Source organism: Gossypium hirsutum, chromosome D12 (genome assembly GCF_007990345.1).
Source record: "Gossypium hirsutum isolate 1008001.06 chromosome D12, Gossypium_hirsutum_v2.1, whole genome shotgun sequence".
Lineage (NCBI taxonomy): Eukaryota > Viridiplantae > Streptophyta > Magnoliopsida > Malvales > Malvaceae > Gossypium > Gossypium hirsutum.
Window position 1 is genome coordinate 52,694,266 of NC_053448.1, and position 11,876 is coordinate 52,706,141.

The 11,876-nt window shown below is 31.2% G+C and overlaps 1 protein-coding gene across 1 annotated transcript; it reads right to left on the minus strand.

Moving 5' to 3' along the window:
* Positions 1 to 9,715: 9,715 nt before the first annotated feature.
* On the minus strand, positions 9,716 to 10,804 carry LOC107943896 (protein PHYTOCHROME KINASE SUBSTRATE 1). The gene has a single exon (XM_016877710.2). The coding sequence runs from the start codon at positions 10,802 to 10,804 to the stop codon at positions 9,716 to 9,718; it is 1,089 nt and encodes a 362-aa protein (XP_016733199.2).
* Between the last annotated feature and the right edge of the window lie 1,072 nt (positions 10,805 to 11,876).

The following is an 11,876-nucleotide window of genomic DNA, read 5'->3' on the forward strand; positions in this document are numbered from 1 at the left end:
ATCTCCTGAATATCATTCGCATGGCAAATCCTAGCCAACAAAGGCAGATTATTGGAGGAGGATGAAACTTGGATGATCCAACATTAGTTTTGCCGCTGTCAACAGCTGACTAAAAAAAAAGACAGAGTTGCTGGAGAAGAAAAAATTTTAATGGTTAAAAGGGGTTAAATAACCAATTATGCTAATAATCTATCTGGCAATTTTGTAGATTCCACATATGCATCAATGATAATTTAGTTGCCATGTGATATTTCCATCACACCGTTAATAAAGGGTAACGGTTCAGTGGCTAAAACGTAACAAATTGATAATGTTGATGACCATATAATAATTTTTGAAAAATTTTAAAGATCAAAATGTAATTTAAAACATACATAAATGACTAAACTTATACTTTTTTCCTATATTTTCAATAGGGGAGGGATCCACCTGCATCGGTGTAAAACTTAAATGATTTTACACCCTTCCGTAACTTTTTATATAGTTAATGTTTTAACAATCCAACTGTCATATTTCATATTTTATTCATGTAGATCATGCATGTAAATTTTGGCATAAATTAAAAAATTTTAACTATTCATTTAAATAAAAAGCTTTCGATCATTAAATATATTAATATAAACAATATTTTAGATCAATATGATAGAGATATAATATTGATTCAAAAACTTACATGCATGACAAGTACATATATATTAGCAAATTCAATGATTAGATTGTCAAAATCACTTATGTTTTACACTGGTATGAATTGTAATACCTTTTGCTTGACCTGACCGCCAGGTCCGAGCTACGAAATGCTATATTCATTTTTGGATCAATTGCAGTCAATTACACAATATTTAATCATTCAAACATGTAATTAAGTATCAATCACATTCAATTTATGTTATACAATTATTTTCGGATGTTATACGAGCTTACGAAAGCTCTTCTGTTAACCCGAGCATGAAATAGGAACAAATTGTAAAGTTTGAAAATCTTGGGCCGACGTCATGACCTCACAATTTTCACGTCGTGACGTCGCCAACCTAGTAAGTCACGTCGCAACTTCATGCATATCGACGTCAGTTATTGTCAACTGACATTGCGGCGTGGGATGTTGGTTGTAATATCCCGAAAATTACTATTGAATGAAATGGAAATGAAGCCTTGAATTACATGAGTAAATATCGGGTCTCGTAGGCCATATTTGTTATGAATATAATATTTTGAGGATATGTTGTGAAGAATTATAAAAGCACGTTAATAATTTGAAAGTTTTAATTCGGATGAAATTTTGTAACTCGGTTTAATACGTATGCAAATGTATGTCTTCTAGTAATGCCTCGTACCCTATTCCAGCGTCGAATACGGGTAAAGGGTGTTACAATGTGACATCGCCAGATTTGGTCATAACGTTTAGACCGGGTTTGGGGTGTTACAATTATTGGTATTAGAGCTACGATTTAGTCGGTTCTCGGACTAACGTAGCGTATGTGAGTCTAGCTATATATGTGAGTCTAATTTAACAATTAAACATAAGATTCTATCATATAAACAATCCTACGTTAGCCCGAGAACCGACTAAACCGTAGCTCTGATACCAATAATTATAACACCCCAAACCCAGTCTAAACGTTATGACCGAATCTGTCGATGTCACATTGTAACACCCCTTACCCGTATTCGACGCCGGAATATGGTACGAGACATTACTAGAAGACATACATTTGCATACGTATTAAACCGAGTTACAAAATTTCATCCGAATTAAAACTTTCAAATTATTAACGTGCTTTTATAATTCTTTACAACATATCCTCAAAATATTATATTCATAACAAATAGGGCCTATGAGACCCGATATTTACTCATATAATTCAAAACTTCATTTCCATTTCATTCAATTCACAATTTCTCATGTTCACAATTCAAATAAATTTCTCAATCCAATATATATATTTCAATCATCTAAGAATATAATTCAAGTTACACGAACTTACCAGGCTAAATTGTAGAAATACCAAAATTTAGGGACATTTTGGTAATTTTCTATTTTCCTCGAATTTCCACCCAATCTTGATATAAATTAATATTTCATTTAATTTATTAATTTAAACAATAAATCAATTCATTTCATGCAATTTGGTCACTTTTTAACATTTTTATAAAATTACCCTTAAAATTTTATTTTTATTCAATTTAGTCCCTGAACCTAAAACATGTAAATTAGCTATTTTAAAATAAACTCATATTATCTGAATATTCACATTTATTTTTCCTCCTCCTCCACTCCATTCCACATCCTTGATATATACATAATACCACTATTAACTTGTTTACTATTAACAAGCTGTTCACTTGAGTCATAGTCACTAAATTAATTATATCTTAAGCTACAGAACTCCGAATTGAGATCCAAAAAATTAATTATCTCTTTGTACAGAACTCAGATGATTTTCCCGTTTGTTTATATTGAAAATAGACTCATTAAGAATTTTAAAAATATAAATTATAACCCATAATTATTTTTTTACAATTTTTAATGATTTTTCCAAGTCAGAATAGGGGAACCCAAATTCATTCTGACCTTGTCTCACAAAATTTATTATATCTCATTATTTACAATTCCATTACTTACACCGTTTCTTCTATGAGAAATTAGACTCAATAATATTTATTTCCATATTTTATTCATACTCTAATTATATTTCCACAATTTATGGTGATTTTTCAAAGTTAACCTATTGCTGCTGTCCAAAACTGTTTTAGTGTAAAATGTTGATTACTAGGTGTATAACTCCCTTATTCCCTTTTCTCTATAATATTTCCCATCACTTTCACTTATTTCTCTTCAGTAATATATCAAAAACATAAGACCTTATATAAGAAAACTCTACTATAACATTATTTCCATGCTTTTTCAATAATATCAAACTTAAAAATATATTGAAATCTTGATGTTCTTACCTTGTGCTATTGATTTCAATCTTTAACTTGATTTTCTCTTTCCTCCAGCTTCTATTTCTTGAATCTAACTTGATATTCTAGCTCCCCATTGTCTCCTTGTTATTCTTCTCTCTTGGAAGCTATGGAAATTCTTTTAATTTCTAGGTGAAAATAGTAAATTTTTGGTGGAATGACCAAATTGTAAAAAAAGCAAAACTTTCTTTCTTCTCCTCTCTTCTCACGTTAGTTGCATGGAAATATGGTGGAATGGATAATTCTTCATTTTCCTTTTCTTATATATACTAAATAAAATACTAATAAAATAATAAAATATCATTTAAAAATCAAATTAAAATATTAATAAACTAATATTTATTTATTTAATTAATATAAAATATCTCCAACATCATCATTATCTTCTAGATTTCTCTCTCTTCTAATTGACCATTTTGCCCTTTATAATCTTTAAAAATTCCATCCTTGAGTCATCACTTAATTTGGTAAAAATGTGATTTAGTCCCTCAAAATTCTTCACCTTTTCAATTTGGTCCTAATTCATCCATTTTTCTTAGTTTCTAGATTATTTCACCCTTAAAATATTTACACTATTGGTCCTTCAAATTTTTTGTATTTACACTTTAATCCCTCAAATTTTGAGTATTTACTCTTGGGCAACAAAACTTTTCTCACTTTTGCGATTTAATCCTTTCTTGTATTAATATGTCATAATATAATTCCCAATATTGCCCTAACTCAAAATTTCCTTTTTTGTCACTTTATTTCCTTTTTTTACTATCAATGATACCTACTTTCTTACTATAGTAATTTTCGGGGTATTACAGTAGTAATTTTCGGGATATTACATTGGTCGTCGAGACATGGCCCCTATTTTTTCGAAGTGTACATTTTGGCACCTATTCTATAGCTTCCAACCAAAACCTTTCAACATTAACAACCAACTAGCACTTCTACCTAACCAAAACATGCCAAACAAGTTTATTACAATTCCAATCAATCATTTAACATGACATTCAATACACATTCATCATTTAGACCTAATCAATTTTCCAATTCAATCATTCATGCATTAATTATTTCATTTACCATCTCAAACATGTTCAATATGCAATTAAGAGCCAAGCAATTTAGTAAACTTGACTTGAAATGATCAAGCACGTACCAAACTATATGACATGCTTAACTATATAAATATTATATATACCATTTCTAAATTCATTCATCCACCTAGATATTCCAACTAATGTACTCATAACCTTTGGCATTCAAAACCGTACAAAAAACTTATGTTCATCAATCACAAAGACATCAACCTTGACCATTTACTCAACAAGATAATACTATATACATGTCACAATGTCTAAACACAAAATAGACACCAATCTGCTGTCTTTTGATAGTGTATGCTTCTTTACTAATCTGACTCAACAAGTTTCGTAAGGTGACAATCTACAAGGGAAGGAAACAACGGGAGTAAGTATTTAGAATACTTAGTAAGTCCAAATAGGAAATCCTATGCTTACCTTATTTTTACAGTAAGCATTAAAGCTACCTTAGTTTGGCCTAACTTTGGCTAGAACATGACACTAAAAACACCAACAAAGTGAGCAAATATTTATAACATGAATATTATATGCTATATGTAACTTAACATACCAATTCATGTTACTTTCATATAACCTATCACAATGACAATTTCATTGAACAAAATCATAAGAATATACCAAGTTTACATGCGCTACAAGATGCTTTTGATGAGTTAGCTTTGAAATTTGAGACCATAAATTCCAAATATAAAAAAAAATTCTAAGCTCAAAGTAGAAAATGATATTCTTTTAAAAACTAAGACAATTTTGAAAGTGTAAATGAAAATTTGAAAAATGATATAAAGGCTTTCAAATTTAAATGTGCTACATTTGAAAAAGAAAATTTTGATTTGAAGAAGAAAATTTTGGTTTGAAGTTAAAACTTGAGAACTTGAAAGAAAAATAAATAATTTTAAAAAAACCATAAAAATGACAATGTGTGAACATTATCATTTTCATTGTTTTTAAAATTGTTTTTATAACTTTTGATATATTTTGGGTGTTTTGCTAAAAATATATATTTAAAATTTTAGAGGGTTTTTTTTAGATTTTCTGAATTGTACCTATTTTTTTATTTTTTTCATAAAATTTTGAATTTTTGTATATTATTTTAAATTTTAAATTATAGATTTTTAAAATTTACATTTATATGTTTTAAAATTTTATTTAAAAAATGAAAATTTGAATTATTTAAAAGTTATATATAATATGTTTTTTAATTTTTAAATAAATGTAATACACATAATATTAAAAAATAAAAGGTGATGTGCAATGTATCATACATTTTGCTACATTGTGCAACAAAATAATGGTTTCATTATGAGAGGAAAAATTTAGATAACGGAATGAAAAAGGAGTATGGGTTAAGGGCTAAAGTAGGTATTAAGCCATTTTTTTACTCGCAAAAGGAAATTATAGAATCACAAGCCCAAACCAGCACCTCATCATGGGTTCCGCTGAATTTTAGTTCCAAAGGTCCAATTTGCATTGAAAATCTACCTAGAAAATACGTAATTTAGTTTTGGGTAAACTGCCTGGCTGGTCAGGAGGTGAGACTAGGGAGTGTTGCCGTCAGGGTTGCAGTGGGGCTTGTTCTGAGTGTGATTAGCCCAAGGGCGAACCACGATATGTCGAAGCTGAAAGGGTAAAGAGATAGAAGAGAGTAAGGACAATGACCATCAGCCTATTCCACCAAAGTAGAGAGAGAAACCATATTTAGCTGGAATAATGAGTGAAAAGTTTGTTGTATTGTTATTATCTAAATAACAACTAATGATGTGGAAATTAAAAAAAAGTCAGGTTTGGCATTTCTATTAAAAAGTCAGCATATAACTTTAAAATCCTTTATTTAATTTGGTATGGTAATAATAAAAAATAGGTTTAAGAGGAAGAACAGGTGGTGGGGGTCAATCTTTATGGTTCACATAAACCTCTTTTATGTGTTTTCAGTTGAAGACATTCATCAACTATGTAGTCTATGTTATCATATTCTGCTTGCTCCCCCCACAATACCCTTCCCAGCTCCACAACTACTGTACTGGGCAATTTCTCAACTCTTTTAGGCTTTTAATCAGAGTTGATATTTTATGTATTTTAATATTAATATAAATAAATTTTTATGCAATTTGATGGTTTTTTTTTATAATCATTATCTATATCTATTCTTTAAATGTTATAAAAGCTGTTGGATTGAAAATTGAAAATTCAGTCAGTGTTATCTGTGTAGTGTTGATACCTCTTATACCTGACGGCTCAATAATACTACATTATTAAAATAGTGGCCATAAATGGTTGAGCTCTAAGTGGTCCAATGCCAACTAGGGGTGAGTATTCGATCGAATCGAATCGAATCGAATAAAAAATTTTCGAGTTAATCGAGTTTTCGAATCTCATTTTATCATCCTAACTTTATTTGAAGTTTTCTCGAATCGAGTCGAGTGAGATGGAATTCGAATCGATCGAATCGAATCGAATATATTTGTTCGAGTTAAATTTTAAAAAATAATTTTGGGTCCTTGTAACCATTGTCACCCATCGTAATAAAATTTGTCCACCTTAATCAAATTTTTTATTAACTTTCATCACCTCATAATTTATTTATTAAATTTTTATATACTGGTTAGCTTCTTTTCTTGCTTAGTTGTTTCAATTATTTTCAGATTCTTGTCACTATGTATTTTGGAATTAAATAATATATTAAATGTAAAAATATGATTTTTTAATAAAAGTTATTTTAAAAATAAAATGTGAAATTTATACCAATATAAAATTTTAACACGAATATTTTATGGCATAATTAATAATTCAATTTTAATATAAATATTCAATATGACTAAACAATTCAATAATATAAATAATATACAATGTGAAATTTAATTTAATAATATAAATAGTAGATATAAATAAAATTATTACTATTTATGTTTAGTGATTTTTTTTGGATAATTTTGATTTTTTATTTGAGAGTAAAGGGTGAGAAGTAAAAGTTTAGGGGGAAAATAAAAAGTTTTGGGGAATAAAAGTTTGAGGGAAAGTAAATAGGGGGAGTAAAATTTTGGAGGGAAAATATTAAAAAAAATTGGAGGGGGAGGGTTTGGGGTAGATGGGAGGTGGGAGGTGGGATGGGAAGGGAATAAAAGTTTTAGGGGAAAAGTGGGAGGAAGTAAAATTGTGGGGGAAAATAAAAGGTTTTGAGGGTTTTTGGGAGTAAAATTTTGAGAAAAAGTAAATGGGAGAGTAAAATTTTGGTGGGAAATGGATTTTGGGTAGATTGGGGGGTTGGGAGGGGAGGGGAGTAAAAGTTTTGGGGGAAAAGTGGGAAGGAGTAAAAGTTTTGAGGGAAAAGTAAAAAGGTTTGGGAGTTTAGGGTAAAAATGTAAAATATTATAGTTTGATATTCGAATTATTCGAATTATTCGAGTTATTCGAATTCAAAAACTTAACTTGATTCGAACTCGAAATTCGAAAAAAAAATTTGAGTTGATTCGAATAACTCGATTAACTCGAATAACTCGATTCGTTTAACTCGAAATTCGAATTTTTTTTCGATTTTTTCAAGTCGAATCGAGTTTTGCTCACCCCTAATGCCAACTATTAGCATTTCAGCTTCTAATAATTTCAATTCGAGATAAAAGTAATATTTAATCACTTCACAATTTTGGTCCTAGTTTCTCTCTCTTTTTTTTTTTACATTAGTTTCAAAATTTAGTAAATTTTCTCAATTTAGTCTTTGAATTTAGATTTTATTAAGGTATGATGGAGTGACATTTTAAGATATATTTTTTTAAATTTTTAGATGATGATATAGTACAATTTTATAGTGTCACATCATCACACTTTAATGAATCCAAATTTAAGGACCAAATTGAAAAAAAATACTAAATTCAAGAATTGAATTATATTGGCCCCTTCCCAACATTCCTTTGCCCCCATTTTGCTTAATTTAGCAAATTCATAGTATCAATTGGTTAAAATATGTCATAATTTTTTGTATTCTCTATAAATTTGAAATTTAGTTTATGTACTCTTAGTTTTAGAAATTTAATTCCTTTTAAATTTCAAAATTCAGTTCCAACTGATAAAATTATTTTATTAAATCTATGTTTATTACGAAGTTATTTTTCAGTTACATGATTACTAAGTGAGTATTTTTTTTTATTTCAAAATATCACCCAACAAATTTAACAAAAAAAAAGAACAACATTAATAATTGAATTTGAATTTTAAAACTTAAAAAACAGAAGGATCAAATTCCTAAAGGGACTAAAATTTAAATTTACGAAGCCTATAACAACAATAAAAATTTGAGATAAATATGCATCCATTTCGTTTGCAACCCCACTGAGCATGTAGTTCATCTTAGTTTGGCTGTTGGGTGATATGACCTAAGGATATCCCAAAAAACTAAGAATGAATGAATATTGTGTTGTTTTTGACTGAAAATGAGAGAACAAAGCAATGGGATCCACTTGTCCCCATGGACCAAGCCGGATCGTTGTCTACTGTTAATATATTTTTATGTCTAACTTCAAAAATCAAGTCTGATTCAACCCATCGCCCAATCTTATTGTTTCAATAACAATAAAATATTAAGAAGTATGTTTTTCTAGTTAAATTTAAATAAAATGTTTTCATTTGAATTTGAATTGGATCAAGATGGGCATGGAATTTATGAGTCTACCTAACTTGTTGCAGCATGCATGTTGATGGGTTTGAAAGATGTGATTGTGGGCAAACATTCTTGGCAGTTTTCATCATTAAAATTTGTAACACCATTGAAACATTCAGCTTCCATTCTGATCAAGGGGATCGTGATATATGCCACAATTTTTGGAGCTTGGCAAATTTTCATCCTATTGTTTGCAAATTCAGTTTGCACCATACTTGAACCATAACTAAATCTGGATTAGCCACCTTTCAGGTTGGTTGGCTAGTAAAGAGTTTTCGATTCTCCAACCCCAAGCAACCAACCATGCTTACTAGACTGAGTAGAAAGTTCAATGTTTGGACACAGGTGAAGAAACAATGCTTGAAAACAACAATGCACTGTGTAAACTGAAGAAAGATTAAAACAGCAATGTACTGTTTGAAAACAACAAGACATTAAGTGACAAAGGCAATACCGAAAGCTTAAGCTGCTAGGAAATGGTTCAACTACTACATATAATGGAAGGGTTGCAATTGTAATTCATCAAACATAGCGACAAGACGACATGGCAAAACCGGGAGGTGGGACTAGGGATTTTATTTACAACATAAATAAACAAATAAATATAATCCCACTTTTTGCGTGTCTTCATGTTGTTGTGAATAAAATTTCAATGCAAATGAGGTCTCTTGTTGTAGGCTCTTCAAGGAAGGGAAAGATCAAAATGATGGCTTCTTAAAAAGCAACTTGAATAAAAAGTTAACTGATTGGACCAAAGTGTAGGTCTATTAACCTTCTTTTTCGGGCCCAATTTGCCTTCACATTCTCCTCTTATGTTTCCATGCTGTTGTGCATTTTAGTGACACAAAACCTATATGGACTTCCAACTTTCTGTATAGACAATCAGTACTTGAAAAGCCAAAACACATGTAAAATATTCTTGACAAACTAACTACATGATTAAAAGAAAATTTATGTCCATACGTAACGATTTCAGCTATCTTCTTCCTTAATCGTCATTGCTTTACCCATCTCAGTATGGAAAAAGCTTTTTAGGTACTATGCTGCTTGGACTCTTCGTTTTTCCGTCTCTTGTGTATGCAGTTTCAGCAACCATGACTGCTTTGTGACTCTTGCACCCCAGTATCCCGCCTGATCGGCTTCTTTGCGCCACTTTGGTGGCGACTGCGTTTGGTTTCTTTACATCATAATCCGAAACGAATGAGCAGTCCGCTGCACCGGCGGTGACGACGCTCCAGTCAACGCTGGTCCCGCTCGGTGCATACGGTGGTGTCATGCAGCTAGACATGCCATCCGAGGCATGCCCTGGCCTTGGCCTTGCGAACAACGCGGCTGGACCATCGCCGCATATGTTATCAATCTCAAAGAGATCTGAACTGCAATCGCTTTCGACATCATCGCCTGCTTGGCTACTTCTCGAAACAGATGAAATGGTCGGGGCATTTGGGATGGCATCCCAAGTTAACATGGACAGTTTCCTTTCGAGGTTCTTGGTTATGTCCCCTTTCTTCATCGCAGTGGATCCGAATACTTCGAGGGAATTTCGTGGATCATCCAATTGTGTTTTGAGTTTCAGAACCGGCGATCGGAAACACACTTCTCTGTTAGAACCCACACTCTTCTGATCAAACTTATCTTTGGCTTCCATCAGTTGCCTTCTTACTTGTTTCGCATGAACCCTTCCATGATCAACAATCTGATTGACGTAAACAGATTTCCCATCGGAACAAGACCCAGTGCAGCTAAGATTAGAGAAAAAAAAGCTCCTTCCATCAACCCTTTTTGGCTTGTTTACGGATCGATTCCCCGTGAAACTTGGTAGCAAAACGCTTTGGCTACTCCAACTTGCTTCGGAACTGGCAGTGGGTGTCCCAGGCCAGCGGCGTGGACCCACCGGATGCAGCAGATCATCATCACCATCATCGAGTTTCATATTGAAGTAATTTTCAGCTCCAAATATACTGATTTCACCCACTTGGGGATGCTTAATCCTATTCCCAGGTTCTGCAAAGTTATGAACAAAGATCTCTTCTGCGGTGGTAAGGTAAGAAGAAAAGGAGACGTCACCGAGACTGGTGTTTTTCCTTTTCTCACCGTCCATCATCTCAAATAACTGGGATCAACTTGATGGATTGAATTTGAAGTAATTCGAAACTGGTAATCCCAAAACTAATTTAAGGAGAGAAGTGGAGGTCACTTGGCTTCTTAAGAGGTCCTACTTGCTTGGGGCATTGAATGACAATTCATCACCTTTTTGCTCACTACATCTAGTTTCATTTTTTCATTCTACGACTATTTCTTGATAGCTTGTTAAAAACAAAATACATGTTTTTACTGTAGATATGGACACCTAACAGATTGACACGTCTCCCCTATATCGGTATTATTTTTGTTTGGATCACTAGATTGACTCAAAACTTTTCACTTTATTAAATTACGTTTAGAAAAAGTCACAGGCTCCAAATCTACTTATCCTTATTCTTTTCTTCTTTGATGTTTACTTCTAGTGGAGTTAGTTAAGCGAGTAAAATATTAGTTAAATGAGATCATTTTGAAATATTTTGATTTTCCTTACTACAAATTATAATTATACATTTACATAACTTATATTTTTAAAATACTAATTACTGTAATTAAGATCAAATTTAGTTTAAAAAAGTAATTGATAATACAATTACCAATGAGAATAACAAAAAATATATTATATGCAATTTTATCTAATTATTCTATAGTAGATTTGTTAGATTATTCCCTTTTTAATATTTAACATATGCTTCTTATCATCATTTGTTTGTTCTTGGTCGAGTCAAGATCTCATTCTTTCATGTAGTTTTTAAAGTATGAATCTTTTCAATTCCACGTATGATTGAAGTTATGAAACATGCAACATGCTAGTATGATCCAACCTAATTTTTTTTATACTAAGGTGATGTTGATGTGCAAATTACTTTTTTTTAGAATAACAAATGTCTTCTCAACCACATTTAAAAGCCTGAAATGTCTCAAATTAAAGAGTTTGTGAGCTGTTTATGGTGCTTGTGCCTAGCATCATTCTCTCAAATGGTATGATATCCCACAACAAGATACAATAAATTCTTTTATATTTGCTTAATTAACATCGACCTTGTAATATTTGAATTTACAATCTAAATGATTTGTATATAAACTTAATT

Coding starts and splice junctions, on each gene's coding strand:
- LOC107943896 (XM_016877710.2), bottom strand. CDS start 10,804: ATGGACGGTGAGAAAAGGAAAAACACCAGTCTCGGTGACGTCTCCTTT.